Genomic DNA, 25554 nt, shown 5'->3' on the forward strand with positions numbered 1-25554 from the left:
GTTATATTTTACATTTAGCTTTTTAATGCCGTGTCCCTAGACTGATGATTCTGTGTTCTTCCTGATATGACACATTCAACATGGCAGAAGACGACTTGCCAGAGAAGTTTGATGTGATTGTAATAGGGACAGGTATGGTGGGCATTTTGAAGGGATAAGTGTGAACTGTTCCCAGGACTCTTTTATATAAGTGAAGTTTGTCCCTTTTGTCTGCTATTTGCCAGAGCTGCAGGGCTCTCAGACATCCTACGTGTTGCTTTCACTTTCTGCCAAGATAGCAACAACAACAGCCATTTCGCATAGATTTCGGATCCACATAGGAGCTCTAATCAACAGAACTCGAACATCAAGTTAGAGTACGAGTAGATGAGAGATCCTGTGGATTTCCAGGGTCATAAGGCCAGATCTACAAGTTGGATGAAAGTTAATTCAATTAAATTAAACGTTGAGGTCTGTTTTCACCTACCTCGATGTATAAATCATTGAGTTCAAAGATCCATTCTGTCGTTTCCTCAAAGCATTTTGCAGAAGGAAGTTGGGCTTTACATCCACTCTAAAACAGCAACACGCGCCAGTTTCTGTTATGGATTGAAGAGAATATGACATTTATTACCACTCCTACAAGTAAAATCCATTCCCGAGTCCACACGTTTTGGAAATCCACAGAAATAATTCCTTCTTGCTTGTCAAAATAACTTTAGGCAGTCTTGGTGAGTCGGGTGTATTAAAATATGTGAACTTCGCTAAAAGATATGGAAATTAACATCACTTAAATGATAAGTTTAGCGATGGTTTCATCACACATTGTGGAGGCAGAATAGAAAGAACAACTGCCCTGTCAGTCGAGCAAGAAAAGTCAACTCTGTAGGTTTCAGTCATATCTTGCTGCTATTGTCTGCACAGCTTTTTTGTTATCCTCATTTTCTGCAAGTCTGTACACCTGATGCATTGTGAGTGTACACATCAAGTTTGAAGAGCGAAAAGTTAACGCTTGTTCAGATTATCTGCATACGACTATTCCCAAATTGACTTAAACGTGTATTAGTGATTGAAAACATCCTTTTTTCCTCAAACCACAAAGAAGTCAGGTAGATGTCAGAAATTGTTGAAAATAGACCGCAGTGTTGAATATAACTGAACTGGAAAAAAGAATGTTGAAGACGTCTCAGTGGTTTGTTGGTTTGGAGTTATGTGAATGATTGATCCTGTTCTCCTCAATCCACATGGGAAATCAACGTGTGCCGGCGTTTGTACATAGATTTAATGGCCCACCTTGTTTGCCAAATGGAGTAACTATTTTTCACTTCAATAATTTAACGTTGACACAGGTAAATGTAAATATCAGAAATTGTTGAAAATAGAACTCGAAGTTTAATTTAACTGAATGTCATCAATGAACACACTAGAAAAGCAGGACAAGCTTAGCGCCACCAATTAAGGCTCTCTCCCCAATACAGTGGTTTTGATAGCCTTCACCACAGATGTCATCACACCAGGCTACTTTATATTTGGTCTGACTGCTAGGGCCTTAGGAAACTGTAGTTTAAAGCCAGTGTTATGCCCCAAGAAGAAAGCTGAGAAAGTTTGTATTTTATCCAGTCAAATCTCATTTACTAATTAAGTGTCATTAATTATATCATTAGACAAAATTGGCTTGGCTTTGCCTTTGTGGCATAATTACCCAGTTGACTTCTGAAGGCACAGCTAAATTTAAGTCTCCATATAGCCGGCCAGGCCTGTGTATTGAAGGCTGTGACTGGCACTGACTGACTGATACAAAATCTGTCAGTTTCAAGCCTTTCTAACATGGCACATTCAGATCTCGCACCTCTTGCTGTTCTCTGTTTAAAGGATGCATGAAAAGGTTTTAAGGAAAATGAAGAAAGATATGACAAGATATGAGACTTTTTTAAAAAATATTTCAGGCATATTTTATGTTTTTTCCTCTTTTTTTTTTTGCTTATTTTCCGTCAGTGGTCTGAAACATTCGGAAATGACGCCATTGATGAACGTACTGAGAATGTGGGACCAGCTTGGCTCCCAAATTTGGGCTCTGTCCTCAACATAATTGTTTTGACATCTATCACCCGTTGACATCACGATAGCAGGCAACTTAATTTCCGAACTAACTGTAGTTTAAAACCATTTGTACGCCCCAAGATTAAAGCTGAGAAGCTTTTTGTACGTATATATGTTAGACCTCATACCGGTGCTGTATGAAGGAAAGGAAAGAAACCCCAAGCATTTCATGTATCCTTTAAAACAAGAAGAGAGTAGTTTCCCAAAAACTGGAAATTTACCTATAAAGCGGTCAAACTAATTTGGGCCTATTTCAGAAGTACATATTGGGTTTGTAAAGCAACTGTTGTCTGTTTCAGGGCTCCTAGAAAGTATTCTTGCAGCAGCTTTTGCCAGGGTTGGGCACTCTGTTCTTCATATAGATAGGTATGATGGCCACCTACATCGGCTGTAGCGTGAACAGACAAAAGTTAATTGCTCTATATTTATATGTTATTACGCAGTTAATATCTGTGATAATGCAATTACATGCATGTAAGCCATCACCTAAATTTTAGTTGAATGTTTTAATTTTCCTTTGTATACGTGTGATTCATAGTTATACAAGGAAAGCAGACAATGCCTGGAGAAGTGAAAGTTACATTCAGCTTTTGACGCCATGTGAATTAATTTTGGAACAGATCAAAACATTTTTTGTTACTTAGCCTTCAATTCTACAAAGTGCACTGTTGTAGTACATGTATAGTTGTATACACAAATTTAGATAATATGCAGGCAAAGTAGCATTTCGAAACACTTAAGCTACTGTGCTGAAGCAGTTTAAGTATTGTACTATCTTGGGACAACCGTCAGGCCTTTGGCCAATGAAACTGTGTTTTTGGTTCTGGATTTAAGTTGGAGTGTTTGTCAGTTACCTTATAAAGGTGCTCTCATTTCCTCCATCCATGAAGCTGGCAGGCTAATCAAAGCCAGACCACCATCATATACACATGTACATGTGAGTGAAAAAGTCTTGTGTATGGTATTGTGTAACACAAACCATTCAATTACATAAATACATGTAGATATATGATCATGATCTCTTGTTAACAAATTTGATTGGATTTTTACACATTGCTGGCTGTAACTGCTCGACACTTTTTAGTTTACTTACATGTAGTTCATTTGGCACTTGCTGTTTTAGGAATGACTACTACTGTGGAGACTGGGCATCTTTCAGCCTCCATGGTCTGGAAGGATGGATTAAAGAACAACAGGTACAAAGTGAAACATAATGCTGCATTTGCACTTAGTTCCTGGATTGTCTATAGTTCTCACCTTTTTTTTTTAAAACAAATACCAAGTTTTCATTAGTGGGGCAGTGAAAATATGTAGAACCACCTGGAGGTGATTTGAATCTTAAATGTTTTCATTGTCTCTTCAATGTTGGTAACACTTCTGGGGGCAGTTCCACGAAGCCAGTTTTGACTGTCCAAAGACAGAATTTTAAATCTGAGTTGAATGCTTATTTTGGACCATTGGTGTTAATATTCTGAACACTTGACAAGTACAGTGTTCAGACATATGTACCAAAATAAGGAATTCTTGGGCCTTAAACTGTGCTAAAGATAGAAGTTTTTGCATTTCAAACTTCAAAACATGGTTTGTGGAATTGGCATCTGACAATGAATAATTTAATTTTTTTTTTCTCTAGTGTCTGTCTGGACGACTGAAGACATACATGAACTTGTAACTGTATGTTATTGTTAAGTGTATTTTTGTTCTGTTATCTCAGACAGGCTTTATCCTTGCTGTGTTAAGACAGGTCACCCTGACCCAGTAGAGCACCCAGAGCCCAAAGAGGTTACGCTTGAGGAAGGAGATATACTGGTGGAGTGTCCCCTTTATGGCAACACCAATACCCACATAGAAACAGGCTTCCTTGTCTGGTGAGTACTAAGATGACTAATGCATTTATACAGAGATGGGTCATATGCCCATGGAAGATAACAAAGTTAGCTTGGTGATTTATGCAGGGCACACAGGTTGCCTCTTCCCATAAACCTGACTGCTGGCATGTAAGTGGGAAGCGGCATGTACATGTACATGTAAGTGGGAAGCGGCATGTACATGTACATGTAAGTGGGAAGCGGCATGTACATGTAGCGGGAAAATTCATCAGCACAGTGTTTGAACACCAATCAGCATTTATCTTGAGTAAAGCTTTGAACTGCAAACGTTCTATATATTTATTCATTTTTTAATTAGTGTTATATATTCAATCAAGAATGTTAATATATGAAAGGGCCATGTTGTTTATTTGGATGAAACTGTAAGTACAACAAAACCATTTGAAGAATTTAAAACCTTTGATCCAAATTTAATGTTAAGGCTGTGTATGCTTACCCCAGTGGTTTAGTACCTAAAACCTACATGAATGTCTTAATGTGGTTTTGGCCTTTTTGGACCTAATTAAAATTCTCCTTAATGGCAGCAGTAGAGAGCCAATGAAAGTAGGTTGTCAAAGAAATGTTAGTTTTTATAAACATTGTGACAAAGTATCAACATGATCAAAGGTGAAAGAAAAAGAGATGATTAAATCTGTGAAGATCATGGATACATACACTGTGAAGACTAACACAAGTGACTTTCCCACTTACTATTCAGTGAGGATGAACCTGACCCTCAACCACCAGCAGAGCAGCCTTCTGATACCTTGGGGGAAGTACCTGGGGATTCCTCTCCTTCTGGTAGCAATGACACACAGCTTGTTCCGGATATATCTCAGCTGAGTGTGACAGAAGCTAGTAAAATCACGGAAACAGTAACTGAAAAATCATGTGAGAGTACAGAGGGTTTGGATAAGCAGTCAAGAATCACAGTAGGTGAGAAACAACATGCAGATAAAGAATCCTGTACCTCAGAAGCAGAAGAGGAGACTGCTGAGCTAACAAATTCCCCGACCACTTCGCACACTAAACATGAAGAAACTAACACAGAGACAGTGACTGAAGTAGACTTGTCTAGAACCAGCCATTGTACAAATGTCCCTGATGGTGAGGGTGGCCAGTTAGACCCTGCAGCATGTGATTATGTGTCTGAACCAAGGACCCAGTTTGTCTCCTCATGGGAGCCTGGTACAGATGCCACCCCTCAGGTCTGGACCAAGCCAAGCATTGAGAAGGAATGGAGGAAGTTCAACATTGACCTGTCTCCCAGGGTTAGTGCTGACAAATTGTACGATAAGGGGTGTTATTGTAATATTCAGGTTTCATTTTTTTAAAACTTGTTCCATGCTTGTTGTGAAAGTGTGAAATGGTGCTTGTAGTGAAACATAATTTAGTAGAACACCCGAGCCCATGAATGAAGTGTTGACCTGGCTTATAATGTGTGTGCGAAGAAGATATGCATGTACATCCACCTGTCAGAATGTAGAAAAGAAAGAGTGAGTGAGTGAGTGCTTGGGGTTTAACGTCGTACAACAATTTTTCAGTCATATGACGACGAAGGAATCATTAGGGTGCATGTACGTGTAATGTGCCTCCTTGTTGCAGGACGGATTTCCACCGCTCTTTTATTTAGTGCTGCTTCACTGAGACGACTTACCGAAGGCAAGTAAGTCGCCCCGCCCGAGCCATTATACTGATACGGGTCAACCAGTCGTTGCACTATCCCCTTCATGCTGAACGCCAAGCGAGGAAGTTACAACTTCCTCTTTTAAAGTCTTAGGTGTGACTCGATCAAGGATTGATCCTGGATCTACCGGTCCCAAAGCGGACGCTCTACCAACTGTGCTATCCGGGCCGGTCTAGAAAAGAAAGAAGGTGGAGGAAAGGTGGGATCCACGAAAATTCCATCTTAATTTACTGTCACAGTTACCTTCAACTGATTTGCTGATACCTCAGCCTTCTGAGCTGAATTTCATGGGTCTTTTGGAGGATAAATTGTTACATGTATGATTTGCAGGAAGTATGACTTTTCTATAAATCTTGTAACTAATTTCATGACAGATATGTTGTGTTGATGTTTGTAGTTGCTGTACTGCAGAGGTGCTATGGTAGAACTGCTCATCAACTCTGATGTCTCCAAGTACTGTGAATTCAAAACTATTACCAGAGTGCTGACCTACCTTAATGGAGAACTGCAGAAGGTACTTGATGTTTGATTAATGATATTATTGTAATGTGATCCATCTATAAAATGGCGTGTCTTTCCCTAAGAATCATTTCCCGTTAACTTGTGTTTCTGATTCTAATCAGTTGTTAGTCATGCTGAATCAGACCATGCGGATAGCCCACAAATGCAAATCCAGCTCTTAAAGGCAGCAGAATTTTTCAGGTTCTAGGTACACCTTTACCTGGATGATGTTTATATTATCTGGGTTATAACATAAATCTGCATTAAAAGAAACCAGTAAATTGTAAAGTAACACTTAAGGGAAGTGAAAATTTGTGCATGCGTGAGCTGTCCATTGAAGTCATATGAATGGCAGGATTCTTGCCAGTATTATTAAGACATCACAGTCATGTCTATGGAAAACAAGTCTATCATTAATACATGCATGTATTCAGGACAAATCGCTCAGCCCCTCAGTCGGTTTTCAGGTGCCTTGTTCAAGGGCAGATGTCTTCTCCAGCAAGTCTGTGTCTATGATAGAGAAGAGGATGATGATGAAGTTCATCACGTTCTGTATGGAGTATGAGAAACACCCCGAGCAGTATCAAGGTAGGTAGCAACGCAAGGCCAGCTCTGGCATGCAGGTCACATATCAAGCTTGTCCCAGGCAATACAGAAGGCACTAGTCTTACATTTTAGGTTATTTTAATGTTTTTGAGGGGAAGATTACATGTACTTACTGTAACTTAGATGTGGAGAAATTATGGAAATGCCTTGTCAGATGCCTGGACGTCCTGTTCACCACTCATTAGGTTAGGAGAGACAAAACACAAACAAGGAGTTAACATCTAATTGCATTAGATTGAGTGAGGTAAAGGTCTTGCAAAGTTAATGTATGTTTTGTAGCACAATTTAAAACAAAGGAAGACAGGTCTTCATTTGGAAGAATTGAATAAAAAAATGGTTAATAAGAACAGGTATATGTGAACTAGCTTCTGTGCACCTATGTTTGTTGAACTTTTTTTTTATTACAGATTTCTTGGACAAGCCGTTTAGCACATTCCTTGATTCACGGAAATTAAAGCCAAACATAAAGCATTTTATCCTGCATTCTATTGCCATGGCCACAGATACCACCCTAACATTACAGGTAATTGATGGGTTTCCTCCAACTCAGCTATTCAGGTACACCTGTTGTACCATCATAGGAACATGTAAGATATACATCAAGTTCAATTTGTTAGTTGGGTATATTTTGTTAACCAAACTCCATTTTTATCTTGAAAATTCCTCAGTTTTTTGCAGGGATTTTATTTTTCAGATCTCATTATTACTATATTTCACATTTTTCAAATCACACATTTGGCTTCATTCTAAACCTCGAGTGAAGTTTTGTTTAATTCTTTGATCAGAAAAAACTTAGGAGTTGGGATGAAATGTGCTTGTAAGACAGTGATGTGCTTCAGAAAGTGCATTTTTACATGCTAAACTTCAGGTGAAATACAGTTCCTTTAAAATACCAAATGTTTTGACTTTACATCTGAAATGCGCTCCGGTTTGAAGGGATTGGAAAATACGCAGAAGTTCATCTTGTCATTGGGTCGGTATGGCAATACAGCTTTCTTGTGGCCCCTGTATGGAAGTGGAGAGCTGCCGCAAGCCTTTGCCAGGTAACAGTAAAATATGTGAGTCATTTTAAGAAAAATGTACTCACATCGAGGTTCTTGGAAAAGTGACACTCTCTACGACTCATACAGTGAATCTTTGTAGATTATTCATAAATTTGTAAAACGGAAATGGCTGTATTTTTTATATTACCTGCAACTTGAATAGAGCTAGTTACATTCATTTTGTTAATAATGTTTTGTCTGAGTGCAGTGAGCATTGACAATATACAAAAATACTACAAAACAGTCATAAATATGATACTTTAGTAATTTAATGCTTAAAGAGGTTTTTAAGCCGGTCTTGAAAGTGTAAGCGCAATGAAAATTGTTTTAGGATGTGTGCTGTTTTTGGTGGGATTTACTGCTTGAGGATGACAGCCAGCTCAGTGATTGTGGATAAAGAGAACAAGTAAGTCATTTCAGTGATTGTGGATAAAGAGGACAAGTAAGTCGTCTCAGTGATTGTGGATGATGAGAACATGTAAGTTGTCGGTGATTGTGGATGATGAGAACAAGTAAGTCATCTCAGTGATTGTGAATAAAGAGAACAAGTTAGTCATCTCACTGATTATGGATAACGAAAACAAGTAAATCATCTCAGTGGTTGTGGATAAAGAGAACAGGTATGCCACCTAAGTGATTGTGGATAAAGAGAACAAGTAAGTCATCTAAGTGATTGTTGATGATGAGAACAAGTAATTCATCTTTGTTAATGTGGACAAAGAGAACACGTAAGTCATCTCAGTGATTGTGGATAAAGAGAACAAGTGAGCCGTCTCAATGATTGTGGATAAAGGGAACAAGTGAGTCATCTCAGTGATTGTGATGATTAGAACAAGTAAATCATCTCAATGATTATGGATGATTAGAACAAGTAAATCATCTCAGTGGTTGTGGATTACAAGAACAGGTTAGTCACCTGTGACAGCCGTTATATATATATAGATGTCAAGCAGAAAAAGAACATGTATTAAGTAAGATCACTGATTGTACATTGTAAATGGGGATAATAGGTAAATGTCTTAAAGCCTTGAGAGACAAACTACATTCCATGTGTGCAAACAATTCTAAACATAAGAAAGGATTTATTTATTTGAATTGATTAGTGTTTTTTATGCCGTACTGGGCTGGGGCCATCCACAGGTTGCTGGCAGACCTCAGGTATGGACGGACAGACTTGAACTCACACCGACCCCTTTCGTGACAGGCTCCTGGCTGGGTCATTGTTCCGCATTGGCGCGCTAACCACCTTGACAAAAATGGCACATGGCACAGCTTAATGGAATCATGGTCGGGTACTAAGACTAGTTTTTTGGGCAACTTATATTGAAGTCGTGCCTTTATCATGTTCTCTTCCTGTTTATTTAGGTACAGAGGTATAGTGACCACTGAGGGTCATCGGATAGAGAGCAAGTAAGTGTCGTACAGTTTTCATTTTGTTTTACCCTTCAGCTGAGCAGGTGTGTAGATCAGGAGACTTGATCATACTTCATACGGCCTTTCCTATTATGTAATTGTTTATACAAAAATGTAATGAAAAAAATCATCTTTATTGAAATATTATATAATCACTGTTTTCTTGTTATTTAGAAAGTGTGGATCAGGGCAGCTGTTGTTAACAACATGTCAATGTAATCTGTAATCTCACGGGTAGAGATAGATGAAATTATGACATTTCCTGAAAATATAAAGTTACCTTTACGATGTAATTTTCCCTCATCAGGTGGTTGGTGGCAGAGACAAGTTATCTCCCTAAACAGTATCTGCCATCAGGTTATGGCTCCAGGTAAGGCAATATTGACAGGAGTTATCTACCTAACCAATATCTGCCCTCGGCTTATGGCTCTAGGTACGGCTGTATTGATAGGAGTTATCTACCTAAACAATATCTGCCCTCAGCGTATGGGTCCAGGTACGGCAATATTGTTAGGAGTTATCTACATAAACAATGTCTGCCCTCGGGTTATGGGTCCAGGTAAGGCAATATTGACAGGAGTTATCTACCTAAACAATATCTGGCCTCAGGTTATGGGTCCAGGTTCGGCAATATTGATAGGAGTTATCTACGTAAACAGTGTCTGCCTTTGGACTATGGGTCCAGGCAAGGCAATATTGACAGGAGTTATCTACCTAAACAATATCTGCCCTCAGGTTATGGGTCCAGTTAAGGCAATATTGACAGGAGTTATCTACCTAAACAATATCTGGCCTCAGATTATGGGTCCAGGTACGGCAATATTGATAGGAGTTATCTACCCAAACAATATCTGCCCTCGGGCTATGGGTCCAGGTAAGGCAATATTGACAGGAGTTATCAACCTAAACAATATCTGCTCTCGGGTTATGGGTCCAGGTACGACAATGTTGACAGGAGTTATCTACCTAAACAATATCTGGCCTTGGTTTATGGGTCCAGGTACGGCAATATTGATAGGAGTTATCTACAACAAACAATATCTGCCCTCGGGCTATGGGTCCAGGTAAGGCAATATTGACAGGAGTTGTCTACCTAAACAATATCTGGCCTCGGGTTATGGGTCCAGGTGAGGCAATGTTGACAGGAGTTATCTACCTAAACAATGTCTGCCCTTAGGTTATGGGTCCAGGTAAGGCAATATTGATAGGAGTTATCTACCTAAACAATATCTGCCCTCGGGTTATGGGTCCAGGTACGGGAATATTGACAGGAGTTATCTGCCTAAACAATATCTGGCCTCAGGTTATGGGTCCAGGTAAGGCAATGTTAACAGGAGTTATCTACCTAAACAATATCTGGCCTTGGGTTATGGCTCCAGGTACGGCAATATTGATAGGAGTTATCTACCTAAACAATATCTGCCCTCGGGTTATGGGTCCAGGTAAGGCAATATTGATAGGAGTTATCTACCTAAACAATATCTGGCCTCAGGTTATGGGTCCAGATAAGGCAATATTGACAGGAGTTATCTACCTAAACAATATCTGCCCTCGGGTTATGGGTCCAGGTGAGGCAATGTTGACAAGAGTTATCTACCTATACAATATCTGGCCTTGGGTTATGGGTCCAGGTTAGGCCATGTTGACAGGAGTTATCTACCTAAACAATATCTGCCCTTAGGTTATGGGTCCAGGTATGACAAAGTTGACACGACTTATCTGCCTAAACAATATCTGGCCTCAGGTTATGGGTCCAGGTAAGGCAATGTTGACAGGAGTTATCTACCTATACAATATGTGGCCTTGGGTTATGGGTCCAGGTTAGGCCATGTTGACAGGAGTTATCTACCTAAACAATATCTGCCCTTAGGTTATGGGTCCAGGTATGACAAAGTTGACAGGAGTTATCTGCCTAAACAATATCTGCCCTCGGGTTATGGGTCCAGGTACGACAATGTTAACAGGAGTTATCTACCTAAACAATATCTGGCCTCAGCTTATGGGTCCAGGTTCGGCAATATTGATAGGAGTTATCTACCCAAACAATATCTGGCCTTGGGTTATGGGTCCAGGTAAGGCAGTGTTGACAGGAGTTATCTACCTAAACAATGTCTGCCCTTAGGTTATGGGTCCAGGTGAGACAAAGTTGACAGGAGTTATCTACCTATATAATATCTGCCCTTAGGATATAGCTCCAGGTAATATATTGACAGAAGTTATCTCCCTGGACAATATCTGCTTTCAGGTTATGGCTCAGGGTAAGGCAGTATTAATAGGAATCGTCTATCTGAACGATATCTGCCCTTAGGTTAATGCATTATTGACAGGAGCTATCTCCTTGAGCAATATCTGTCATCAGGGTAAGAAAATATTGACAGTAGTTATCTCCCTGAACATTATCTGCCCGCAGGTTAAAACTCCGGGTAAGGGGACATTGACAGGAACCATCTCCGTGAACTATATCTACCCTCAGGTTAAAAACTCCGGGTAAGATGACATTGACATGAGTCGTCTCCCTGAACAATATCTACCCTCAGATTATAACTCCGGGTAAGGGGACATTGACAGGGCCATCTCCCTGAACAATATCTACCCTCAGGTTATGGCTCCATGGGCAGATATCCACAAAACCATTTAATTTGAGACAGGGTTATAGAGCTTAATTTTGGGCCCAATAGATGTAAAAGTTTTACCACCACTCATTACTATAATTATGGCTCAGGGTAAGGCACCAATGACAGGAGCCATCTCCCTGAACAATATCTACCCTCAGGTTATGGCTCCATGGGCAGATTCCACAAAACCATTTAATTTGAGACAGGGTTATAGAGCTTAATTTTGGGCCCAATAGATGTAAAAGTTTTACCACCTGATTACTACTTATGGCTCAGGGTAAGGCACCAATGACAGGAGTCATCTCCCTGAACAATATCTACCCTCAGGTTATGGCTCCATGGGCAGATTCCACAAAACCATTTAATTTGAGACAGGGTTATAGAGTTTAATTTTGGGCCCAATAGATGTAAAAGTTTTTACCACCTGATTACTAAGTATGGCTCAGGGTAAGGCACCAATGACAGGAGTCATCTCCCTGAACAATATCTACCCTCAGGTTATGGCTCCATGGGCAGATTCCACAAAACCATTTAATTTGAGACAGGGTTATAGAGCTTAATTTTGGGCCCCAATAGATGTAAAAGTTTTACCACCTGATTACTACTTATGGCTCAGGGTAAGGCACCAATGACAGGAGTCATCTCCCTGAACAATATCTATCCTCAGGTTATGGCTCCATGGGCAGATTCCACAAAACCATTTAATTTGAGACAGGGTTATAGAGCTTAATTTTGGGGCCCAATAGATGTAAAAGTTTTACCACCTCATAACTAATTATTGCGGCGGGTAAGGCACCATTGACATGAGTCATTTCCCTGAACAATATCTACCCTCAGGTTAAAAACTCTGGGTAAGATGACATTGACATGAGTCATTTCCCTGAACAATATCTACCCCTCAGGTTAAAAACTCTGGGTAAGATGACATTGACAGGAGTTATCTCCCTGAACAATATCTACCCTTAGGTAATGGCTCCATGGGCAGATTCCACAAAACCATTTAATTTGAGACAGGGTTATAGAGCTTAATTTTGGGCCCAATAGATGTAAAAGTTTTACCACCTCATTACTAATTATGGCTCAGGGTAAGGCACCATTGACAGGAGTTATCTCCCTGAACAATATTTACTACAGTCTGTCATTTTAAAGGTGCGCAATTGCACTCGCAATGCCCCCTCAAAGGATCTTTTCAGGAGGCTAGTCTTTTACTACAAGTAAACAACTCACAGCATGATTACATTTTTTTTATTTCACTTCTTCAATCATCATGATAATCTTGCAGGGGATCGGCCAGCACCGTCTGATTGCATGCGCTGAAGCGACTAGTTCCCCCTGTCGTCTGGGAAGACAACCAAACCAGCAAACATAATGACTCATGATGTAGGCATTGGTCATTTAATTTTGTCAAATTGCCTGTTCGTTGATCAATACGTGCATCTCAACTTAGGTCAGAAGCGGCTGAATTCAGGTCGGCAGCTAGTGAGTAATGACACCTCACTCTGAGCAAAGCTCGGATGTGTCAGCATGATTCCAGTCATCCTCAGAATGGAAAACCTTGTGCTATATTCTGTGTGATGATAACTACTGCCGCTGTCAGTGGTCGTGACCCCTGCAGAGCACATGGTCGAAAATATCATTATGAAGTGAACCTTACAGGTTTTTTCTTTCTCCATAATTTGGGTATATTTGTTTCCAAAGCAGATGTACGTTTTTGAGCGTTGTGAGCTTGACATGAATAGCTGTTTAACTCATGAAATGTGTGCATTTGAATTCTGAATAAAGTTTCAGACATGTCATGCAACTATCAACAACAACGGTAGAGACTATAGTATTTAGTTATTAGTGACCTAATGCGGCATTTCGAGGAAGTTTTCTTCTTATTTAATGTGACTCTTACCCCCTGGAATCATACTGTACAAGTGGATATGGTAAATGTACTTGCTCAGCATTTATTATTATTATTTTAAATTACAGCTGCTGCCTATTTTACAGTCTTTTACTTATGCACAGTCCTGGGTTGTACTGTGTGTAGATGGAGCCCCAAACATGGATATGGGATGGGTGTTGTACAATGCCAATATGTGCACAAATGTTATGGCTCTGATATATTTTGAAACAAACTACGTTTTGTTGTTTGATTTATTTATTTATTTATTTATTTATTTATTTGATTGGTGTTTTACTCAAAAATATTTCACTATTACGACAGCCAGCATTATGGTGGGAGGAAACCGGGCACACCCCGGGGGAAACCCACAACCATCTGCAGGTTGTTGACAGACTTTCCCACGTATGGCCGGAGAGGAAGGCAGCATCAGCTGGACTTGAACACACAGCAACTGCATTTGTAGGTGTAAATTGCACTTCTTGGCAAATTGAGGGGTGTGTTTTGGTGCACTCCTTCAGTTTTGAAAAATGATGGACTGTTACCCCAGAGGTTATGGCACTAGGTAAGGCAATGCTGACGGGAGTTATCTGCCTGAACAATATCTGCCCTCAGGTTATGCCTTGGGGTAAGGCAGTATTGACAGGGGTGAGTGAGTGCTTGTGGTTTAACGTCGTACTCAACAGTTTTTCAGTCATATGACGACGAAGGAATCCCTAGGGTGTATGTACTGTGCCTCCTTGTCGCAGGACGGATTTCAACCGCTCTTACATAGTGCTGCTTCACTGAGACCACCTACCGAAGGCTAGTAAGCCACCCTGCCCGAGCCGTTATACTGAACGGGTCAACCAGTCAGTTCATTATCCCCTTCATGCTGAACGCCAAGTGAGGAAAAAAACTTCCTCTTTTAAAGCCTTAGGTGTGACTCGACCCAGGATTGATCCTGGATCTGTCGCTTCCAAAGCAGACGCTCTACCAACTGTGCTATCCGAGCTGGTCAATATTGACAGGTCTTCGTGAACAAGATCTGCCCTCAAATTGTGGCTCAGGGTGAGGTAATATTTCCCTAGACAGTATCTGCCCTCAGATTGTTGCCCAGGGTAAGGCAATATTGCATAAAGGCTGGGCTGTTTCTCCAAGTCTCCATTGAGAAAGTTTTTAAGTTACACATTGACCAATCATTGTCATGGTAACTTGACCAGTACTGTGAGAAATATCTCTATTTTAATATGTTGGAATGTGAAACAAAATACCTGTTGGAAGTTGTTGGAAGGTTAAGGGGAGTGGCTTACTGGAAGATTTGAAATATGCTGTGGCATTGTGTCCATGCTGTGGCATTGTGTCCATGCTGTGTCAGTGTGTCCATGCTGTGTCAGTGTGTCCATGCTGTGGCATTGTGTCCATGCTGTGGCATTGTGTCCATGTTGTGGCATTGTGTCCATGCTGTGTTAGTGTGTCCATGTTGTGGCATTGTGTCCATGCTGTGTCAGTGTGTCCATGTTGTGGTGTTGTGTTCATGCTGTGGCATTGTGTCCATGTTGTGGCATTGTGTCCATGCTGTGTCAGTGTGTCCATGTTGTGGCATTGTGTCCATGCTGTGGCATTGTGTCCATGTTGTGGCATTGTGTCTATGTTGTGGCATTGTTTCCATGTTGTGGCAGGATGTTCATGTTGTGTCAGTGTGTCCATGCTGTGTCAGTGTGTCCATGCTGTGGCATTGTGTCCATGCTGTGGCAGTGTGTCAATGCTGTGGCATTGTGTCTGTGTTGTGGCAGGATGTCCATGTTGTGTCAGTGTGTGCAGGCGGTGTCAGTGTGTCCATGCTGTGGCATTGTGTCCATGTTGGGGCAGTGTGTCCATGTTGTGGCAGTGTGTCCATGTTGTGGCAGAATGTCCATATTGTGTCAGTGTGTCCATGTTGTGGCAGTGTGTCCATGCTTTGGCATTGTGCCCATGTTATGACACTATGTCCATGTTGTGGCATTGTGTCCATGTTGTGGCAGGATGTCCATGTTGTGGCAGTGTGACCATGTTGTGGCATTGTGTCCATGCTGTGGCATTGTGTCCATGTTATGGCAGTATGTCCATGATGTGGCGGTGTGTCCATGTTGTGGCAGGATGTCCGTGTTGTGGCATTGTGTCCATGTTATGGCATTGTGTCCATGTTGTGGCAGTATGTCCATGCTGGGGCAGTGTGTCACAGTTCTGGCTGTCACCAATGATATCAAGAAATACCAATAAATATAAAATAAATAGATTGTTTGCTGTGTTTTAGATCAACTTGCAGAGCTATTTTGATGACAGACAAATCCATCCATCCGGCAGACTCGGAGCAGGTAACAGTAATACTTCAGAAATACAGCAGATTAATTAAGTTGCTATGTGTAGTTACATGTAGTTTAATTATATATTACAGTCTATTTAGCTGGCCTCCTTGAGGAGAGGGTTAGCATGGCAGGGGGTTGGGGGGTTGAGGGGGGGGGCGCAGTGACCAATCTATTTACACTCCACACACCAATATAAAATATGTATCACATATTTTATTTGTATATTACTTTCTTTGTAATATGGTGAGATAGACAACGTCAAACCACTGGTGAGGTATGGGATCAATTTTGACCTTGGATGGGAAATTCCTCTTCATTCTTCCCTTTATTTATGATGTTGCACTTACCTGACACTTCATGTCTGCTATGCTTTTTGATAATAGATGGAAATGTATTTTCAGTAAAGTACATTATCTCTTGCTGGCAATAAAAAATAGAATACAGAAACACACACGCATGAAGATGATTGATCCAGCTCATGCTGGCTTGCTCTCCAGTCATTCGTGGAAAGGTCAGCCATCAACCTGCAGATGATCATTGGTTCCCTCTGGGATCTGCCCAGTTTTCTCTCAGCATAATGCTGGCAGTCTTTGTATGTGTGAAATATTCTTTAGTACAGTGTAAAAAGGTGATTGTTATGTTTTCAAATACGTACAAACAAGCGAGTACATGAATGTGACAAGGCATTTAACCATGTCATGTAGGTATCTGCAGTAGCCTGAGTCGCACAGGGCTGATGCCAGCAGAACCAACACACACACAAACAAAAGTTTTTCTTTGGGTATAGATGTTGGTTAAAAAGTTTCTTTGGTCAGTGCAGGGTCATCATTATGGAGCTTAACAGCAAATCATAACTTGGTCATGGTGGTTGTTGTTTTTTGTGGTTGGACCTCCGTCACATAAACTGTTGTAGTCTGAATGCAACTTACAGGCCATGTTTAGCTGCTTAATGATTATCAAAGACTGTTGTATAGAGTTGCCCATGGCTTGTCAAGGCATCCTAGATCAGAAGAGTTAAAGGATACACCACCATTTCCCATTGGCTGGTGTGAGAAACAGGAAGTTCCAGTCTATGCCCAGCCTGTGCTGAATTTAAGTATGGCTCATTTCTTGAACCATGACCAAACATGAGGGGTTTAATCCAGACAACCCTGTTTACACTAGTCATCAAATCAGCATAGATTCAGTATCCTGTGAAGGCAAAGGCTTGTTGCTGCCTTGGCGTCTGTTATCACGTTTATTCCCTTGTTGTCCACAGCTCACATTGTTACACTTGCCCTGCCCTGATGACCCTAACCGTCCTGTGTCTGTCCTGGAGCTTGGACCCTCCAGCATGGCTTGTCCTCAGGGAATGTGTGAGTATTATAGGTCCCCAGTACACCAGGTTCGAGTCACATCATTATGACAATAGAATGATGACTTTTGTTGCCCGGTTAGCATCAAGACGGCACATCAGCCATATTTTGATATTCAGACAGGGTAACAGTTGTATTTCACCTAAAGTGTGGCATGCAAATATGCACTTTCAGAAGCGCATGAAGGCCTCAGAATGATACTTTTGATGCCAACACTTCTGTTTTTCATATAAGAAATTAATCTAACTTGATATAAAACTAAGTTGCCTCATAACGTGGATGAATGAAACAAAATGTGTCACTTGAACTTTAAGTGAAATGGAGTATATTAAAATTTATATCTGAAATTAATGTCATCATTCTTTAGAATGTATGAAGTGTAAAGTGTTTCCATGTTATTAAGTGTAAAAACTAAGAAATTTGACGTTGGCATCTTGGCATCTTGCCTGTGAAGACATGGACTTTACCTGTGATTGATTACAGATCTTGTACACCTTTGCCGAGAAGGAGCAGACAACTCCTGTAGTCCACGAGAAGACCTGCAGCCTGCACTGGATCTCTTGTTTCCTGACAGCGCCTCCCCTTCAGGTATCGTGATCAGGTTTTTGGACTGTGTGTGGTGGGATGGCAATCCCATAATTTATGTATGTGTACAGTCTACATAGTGTACATGTAGACACTGATGTGATCTGACATCTGAACATAGGCCTACACACTGCTCTTATCACATAGGTTATGTGGTCAGGTTTATGAAGTGGTGTGACCTGACTAATAGAACCGAAATACAAATGTAAGTACCTATGCGATCAGGTTTATGAGGTGATATGAGGTGACTAACAGAACTGACATACCTATGTGGTCAGGTTTATGGGGAGATGTGATGTGACTAATGGAACTGAAATACCTATGCGATCAGATTTATGAGGCGATGTGACGTGACTAATAGAACTGATGTAACTGTAGTCAGGTTTGTTTGCAGCCCATTAGTAAGGCTTCTTATAAAAGAAAACTGGTTCATTTCATGACATTATTTCAGGCTTTAACCTAAAATTGTAATCCAAATTAGATTCTTAAGTGTGCATCAGGTTGATAAAAAAATTGATTGTTGATGTTTTTTATGTTGTAGTACAAGTTTGAGAATCAAGCTTCAAATATTTTGTTTTGTAAAATTTAAAGTTTTGGACTTTAGCCCAAAAAGGACTTTGTGAAGCAGGCTTTGGGGGTGACACTCCACTGTGTGGATGCGGTTCAGAGTAATTGATGATGTTGGGAAAAGCAGTGTTCAGTAATGCTTCCAGAAAACATTTAGTACTAATGCTAATCAAGTTTTGAGCAGGGATCAAATGCCAAAGAAATAAATGAAGCAAAGCCTTCTAGTAAATTTATTCATTTACTTGATTAGTCTTTGCCATTCTTAAGAACATTTCACTCATGTGATGGTGGCAAATGTTATGATGAGAGGAAGCCGGGCTCTTCCTGGTGTGAACCCACGATCATCTGTAGGTTGCTGGCATACCTTCGCAAGTATGGCCGTAGAGAAGCTAGCATGATCTGGGCATAGACTAACAGTGATCACATTGGTGAGAGGTTTCTGATTGTGCTTCACATTGGTGATTGTGCTTCACTAGCACACTAACCATCTGGACAAGGATGCCCTTAATACTAGTATGCGCTTTGTGTTCAGAAATAAGCGTTTAGTTGTGTCATACCTGAGATTTTGACTGGAGTCAAGAATGGCTGTGGGGAATTACTCCACTGTCTATGGTTGTTGTAGTTCAGGGGATATAATGTAACTTGCATTGATACTGTAAGTGATACAAACAGGGGAATGGGCTGTGGTCTCGTGATTTGATATATGTGATACACAGATACTTATCTTTTTGTTTGCTCTTCAAAACTGGATGTGCAAAAGGTATGAAAAACATCAGTTTGATGAGGTCAATTTACCCTGCAAATTGATTGAGAGGCTGGATGAATTTACTTCCAATATCAAAATAGCACTACATTTTCAGGGATAGATACAATAGTTTGTGCATAAATTGAAACTGATACAACATTTATGTCCTGTTGTGCTTGTGTTGCAGATTCAGGGCCGAGTATCTTGTGGTATATGTACTTCAGACAGAGCAACACCCAGGGAGTGGAGACACAAACCCCAGACCATGTAGTGACCATACCTGGTCCAGGGTCAGAACTGGACATGGACCATGTGGTCAAACAGGTAAACTGTTATACAGAGCAACACCCAGGGAGTGGAGACACAAACCCCAGACCATGTAGTGACCATACCTAGTCCAGGGTCAGAACTGGACATGGACCATGTGGTCAAACAGGTAAACTGTTATACAGAGTAGCACCCAGGGAGTGGAGACACAAACCCCAGATCATGTAGTGACCATACCTGGTCCAGGGTCAGAACTGGACATGGACCATGTGGTCAGACAGGTAAACTATTATACAGAGTAGCACCCAGGGAGTGGAGACACAAACCCCAGACCATGTAGTGACCATACCTGGTCCAGGGTCAGAACTGGACATGGATCAATTAGTCAAACAGGTAAACTGATATACAGAGTAGCACCCACCTAGACACAAACCCCCCACCCCCAGTGGTCAGGGTATATGCAAGTACTGTGTGTGTCTGTACGTCGGCCTGATTTTGGGAACAAGTTAAACCATTCAAGGTTACAATTACACAGCACCATGAGGTCAGAAGGAGAACCGTATTGCCATGGTTAATGTCAGCCATCTAGGATTTCTTGGCAGTCACATCTTTCTTTTAATGAAAAATACATCATAAGAGTGATAATTTGTTTCATGATAACATGCATGGAACCTCAGCTACTGAGCTTGTTTATCTAACTGTAACTAATATGCATGTATAACTGATATTTCCATATTTTATTGTTCTAGGCCAAGGACATTTTTGCCAGGTTGTGCCCAGATGAGGAATTTCTTCCCAAGGCTCCGAACCCTGAGGATATTATATTTGATGATGGCAAGTCGGCAGAACCAGGTGAAGGGTTCCAAGATAAACCAAGTGGTGCAGATGGGGATTCCAAAGGGATTTCCCAACCAGAGACAACAGAGGTGACACCAGGGGACACAGGGATTTTCCAAACAAAAGTGACACCAGAGGCCACAGGGATTTGCCAAACAGAAGAGTCTGAGGGGAATTCCCAACCAGACTCTTTGGAGAAATCACAAGTAGGGAAGACCAAAGAATCAGAGTAAAATTCCCAAAGAGGACAGACAAGTGAATCAGAGGGAAATCTGACTCAAGAACAATGACCTCATCTTAAAAGAATTCATTTAGTAAAGTGCAACTATTCTGTCTTCACAGTATTCAAGGTACATGTAGATCCTCCAAATTTTATACGCTGTCCTGTGACCACTGAAGCTAAATGATCTTGGAGAACACCTGGAGAAAGGCTTCAAGCTTTCGAATAACTGTTTCAGGGAATCATTCTGTGGAGACCGGGAAAAGACAGGAATAAAAGTCATTTAGAAAACAAGTTGCTTCCCAGTTAACCAATTATTACCTCAAATGCAGGTCCATGTAGTTTTTTGTGATATCAGTTTTAAATAATTTATCTAAAATATCTTGGGTGATATTACGGCTTCCCATCTGTGACCAGTATATCGGACAAGCATACATGTATGTACATCCATGTTCATGTAGGATGTACTTCAAAATGGTTGTGTACTTTGCTGGAGTCATTTAAAGATGTGTTTTTGTCATACACACATCCTTTTTATCTTTCATTTAATAATCTTTGTATTAAGGAATTAAGTTTGTGACAGGCAGAAGTTATAGATATAATGTAATGCTTGCAGTACATTATCTAGATCCATCATTTTTTAATGCCATGCTGGAGAATTTTTCCTCTCACATGATGGCTGATCGTTTTATGGGTAGAGGAAGCGAGAGTCTTCATGAACCGCAAGACTGTTGGTGGCTCTTTGAGAGATGGAAGGGATGTTTTCCTTTTACGAGTGTCCTATATACCGGTCAATATTTGGTACTGTCGTTCATTCGTGTTCCTCAGTTTTGATGTTCTAGGATCTAGACTATTTTGTTTAACTTGATTAACAAGCTAATACATTTATAAGACTGAATACATACTTACATGATGGAATATCACTGTAATAAAATAATTTTTAAATAACTATGTATAAATAAATTAATGTTTTCAAAATTTAAAGGCATTTTGAAGACTATAATTAATGCAACATCTAACCTTTTTCACATGGACATGTCGGCAAGCTTTAGAAAATTAAACGTAAGGTTGATTGTTGCACGTTTCTGGAGTGACGGTGGTGAAGTGGATCATTTTAGAGCGTGTCATCATTTTGCAAAAGAGGATATCGCTTTGCTTTTAATTAGACTTTCGAAGCCAGATTTGATGTTCAAGATTTCATGGGGATCTAAAGATAAAATTGCAAAGATCTTTAAAACATAGAGCAAACATGTTTGGATTTCAGACTGCAATATGTGTATCCATTTCGTGACGGAGATGACATTTTATGCTAATTAGTAGCGCTAAAGGTGGAAAAATTAATTAAAATTATGTAAGTAATTTTTGTACACTATTAAAATCATGTAGTTCAATTCTATATGTTGATCATATAATGTCTGTCAGCAACCTGCGGATGGTCGTGGGTTTCCATAAGTAAAATATTCTTGAGTACGGCGTAAAACACCAATCAAATAAATAAATAAATAAATTGATCATATAACCAAAAATACTTATCAAATATGAAGTTAAAAAACATTTGCCCCATAGAAAACTCGACTATCAAATATTGACCCATACTGTTTTGTATGTATGCAACCTTTGTGTTTGAAAGTATTGAGGTGTAATTGCAAATGTACTGTTGGAGTGTGTTCATTTAGTGTTGATGTAGTACTACTTACTGACAGAAAAGTGTTACTGGTGTTTTGATTAGAAACCATTTTGTATATACACAAATCCCATAGCCTAGGACCACACAAGTGCATGTACACAAATTCCATAGCCTAAGACCACACTATTGTACATACACAAATCCCATAGCCCAAGACTACAGAAGTGCACGCACACAAATCCTATAGCCTAAGACCACAGAAGTGCACATACACAAATCCTATAGCCTAAGGCCTTACCAGTGCACGTACATAAATCCCATAGCCTAAGACCACACAAGTGCATGTACATGTACATAAATCCCATAGCTTAAGACCACACTATTGTACATACACAAATCCCATAGCCCAAGACTACAGAAGTGCATGCACACAAATCCTATAGCCTAAGACCACAGAAGTGCATGTACACAAATCCTATAGCCTAAGACCTTACCAGTGCACGTACATAAATCCCATAGCTTAAGACCACACATAGGGGCCTCCGTGGCTCAGTTGGTTAGCGCAGCGTGATGACCCAGCAGTTTCTCACCAATGTGGTCGCTGTAAATTCAAGTCCAGCTCATGCCAGCTTCCTCTCCGGCCGTATGTGGGAAGGTCTGACAGCAACTTGCAGATGGTCATGGGTTTCCCCCGGGTTGTGCCCGGTTTCCACCCACTATAATGCTGAACACTGTCGTATAAGTGAAATATTCTTGAGTACGGCGAAAAACACCAATCAAATAAATAAATAAGACCACACAAGTGCACGTACACAAATCTTATAGCCTAAGACCTCACAAGCGTATGTACATAAATCTCATAGCCTAACACCACACAAGTGCGCGCACATAAATCCCATAGCATAAGACCACGCAACTGTTCGCACACAAATCCCATAGCCTAAGACCACGCAACTGTATGCAAACAAATCCCATAGCCTAAGACCACACTATTTTCCGCACACTAATCCCATAGCCTAAGACCACACAGTTGTATGCACACAAATCCCAAAGCCTAAGACCACACTATTCTATATACACAAATCCCTTAGCCTAAGACCACACAACTGTATGTACACAAATCCCATAGCCTAAGACCACATTAATGTATGTACAATGTCAATCTCTTCACAAATGCAGCAGCTACACTGCATGTGCAGTGACCTTAATCTAAGTCAGCTGAATCGGTCTGGATGTTGAGCTGCCTTGCGCTTAGCACAAGCACAAAAAACCTAGTGATAAATCATTCAAGATCTGATTGTCCTCCAGGTTATATACCACTGATTATGGATTTGACAATTTAATATTTGTAGCTGTCATGTGTTTTTATGTTAGGCATAATTTATTACCCGATTCATGTTGCATCTGCTGATGGATTAACAATCAACACATATTCTGTTGGATATTGCAGTGATTTTATTGTCATATATAATTGTGAACAGTTTGAGCTTACAATACGTAAAATGTCTCCACCAAGCAAGCATGGGATGTCCTATTCCAATACATACATGTAAATAAACTGAAAAATATTAATATATAATGATAAAGCTTTAGTCCTTTGTTGACTTCACACTGGAATAATGCATTGTTTTAGTTGAAATTAATTAACTATTTGGTTGATATACAAGATTGTTACACTTGAGATATGAGCCTAAAGCTGCAGCAGCCTGAGGTTGCCTGCCTTGTTATTTAATTATTACTACAGTAAGAGACATGTATACTGGCATCTTTAGGGTTGAAGTATTTATGCTACTCTTTTCCACCCACATGCTGTTCAAATTTTAACTGGAATCACTCCTGTCCGAATTTTTGTTGATGGAAAATATCTTTCTCAGAAATCAAGAACAACTGAGAATTAACAGGCGAGTTTGATACATATTTAACAGGCCATTGCACACATTTCTGATACTGATAGGGTAAATTTCAGTCTTGTAGTTACATAAGGACTGAAAAGCTGTGAAATTCATGTGGAGTTACTTATGCCTTACAGGTGTACACTACATAGTATATTTTCACTTAATTATGCATACCAATACTGATATATTCATACATGTACACATACTCCTCCAGGGGTGGTTGGAGAGACTGGAGAGAAATCGGACGTGTTGTTTGGTCGCTCAGTCTGACTCAGTTAAATTTCAGCCGAAATTTCAGCTGATAAATTCAGTGAGTAAATAGACCCTTAAGCCTTAAGCTTGTAATACAGGGAGGTATACAGTCGGCTAAAGGAGTTAGTTGGGAGTGGGCCTAATGTCTTAAAGGGACTAATCAATGTCTCTAGAGATGTCTGGAATGTTACAGTGGCTACACAAACTGTGAAGGAATAGCTGTTGGCTAACGGCTTCACATTCAAAGTGGGTAGATTGTCCAATATATGATGTGGAGGAGCAAAGGCTCCTGGTTAGACCTCGATGTCCGATCGAGGTGCCCGATGACACTATTCGAGGTTTGATGTCCCGGTATGGCACGGTCCATCACGTCAGCCGGGAACATTACCTTTTTGATAGGTCACTTGAGAATGGTATGCGCCGTATTTACATGAGTGGTGTGACCGAGATCATTCCACAATCAATTTCGGTTGGGAATTTTAGAATTCCTTTGTGGTACAGAGGTCAGGTTCGTGCCTGTCACATCTGTGATAGCACAGAACATTTCAAGGCCCACTGTCCTTGGAAGGATAACTGCCTCAAGTGTGAACAGGCTGGCCACTTTCAAAAGGACTGTCCGTTGAGCGATGAAAATGACAATGGCGATAACGATTGCAATGATAGTGATGATGATGATAAAGATAGTAATGTTTATGAAGTTGAAGGTGACAATAAAGATGAGAATGAAGGTCGAGGAGATGATGATGGTAATTATAGTGAGGGAAATGGGGATGATGTGGAAATTGGGGTTTCTGGCGAGTCTGTTCCTTCCAGTCAACAAAATAAGGGGACTTTGGATAACTCTGCTGCTGACAACGAGGAAGCTGGAGAGTGGCAACTTGTCACTAACTCCATGTCCTCCAGCAAAAAGATTCGAAATAAGCGCATTGATGCTCCAAATAAGGTCAGAAGGTTAAGCGAATCGCCAGTAGTAGGTGCGCCCCAGAGCCTTTGCGAGGCAAAGGCTGGGTTGTCTATGAGTCAAATCTCGAAAATCTCCTCACCCTCTAGATCATCAGAAATTTCGAATACTACGCCATTCTGCATTAAGGAGACGCAATCCAGTGGCGTGACGCCCTCCAAAGGTGCACTTGGTAAGAGCCCGTCCTTATGGGGTAGCACGTTCAGCCCTGACCCGTCT

The 25554-nt window shown here is 40.5% G+C and overlaps 1 protein-coding gene across 1 annotated transcript; it reads left to right on the plus strand.

The window, feature by feature from the left end:
• Window positions 1–76: 76 nt before the first annotated feature.
• LOC135472723 (rab proteins geranylgeranyltransferase component A 2-like) lies at window positions 77–24351 on the plus strand. Its single transcript, XM_064752366.1, has 17 exons — window positions 77–132; window positions 2379–2445; window positions 3203–3275; window positions 3820–3947; window positions 4666–5218; window positions 6032–6148; window positions 6603–6723; window positions 7149–7264; window positions 7678–7784; window positions 8116–8190; window positions 9150–9194; window positions 9505–9567; window positions 15973–16033; window positions 17283–17379; window positions 17863–17967; window positions 19464–19600; window positions 20293–24351. The coding sequence occupies exons 1-17, from the start codon at window positions 81–83 to the stop codon at window positions 20611–20613; spliced, it is 2238 nt and encodes a 745-aa protein (XP_064608436.1). The 5' UTR covers window positions 77–80; the 3' UTR covers window positions 20614–24351.
• The last annotated feature ends 1203 nt before the right edge of the window (window positions 24352–25554 follow it).

Source organism: Liolophura sinensis, chromosome 8 (assembly GCF_032854445.1).
Source record: "Liolophura sinensis isolate JHLJ2023 chromosome 8, CUHK_Ljap_v2, whole genome shotgun sequence".
Taxonomy (NCBI): domain Eukaryota; kingdom Metazoa; phylum Mollusca; class Polyplacophora; order Chitonida; family Chitonidae; genus Liolophura; species Liolophura sinensis.

Coding starts and splice junctions, on each gene's coding strand:
- LOC135472723 (XM_064752366.1), top strand. CDS start 81: ATGGCAGAAGACGACTTGCCAGAGAAGTTTGATGTGATTGTAATAGGG. Junction 8,191..9,149: donor ATTGTGGATAAAGAGAACAA/GTAAGTCATTTC, acceptor CTGTTTATTTAG/GTACAGAGGTATAGTGACCA. Junction 19,601..20,292: donor TGGACCATGTGGTCAAACAG/GTAAACTGTTAT, acceptor TTATTGTTCTAG/GCCAAGGACATTTTTGCCAG.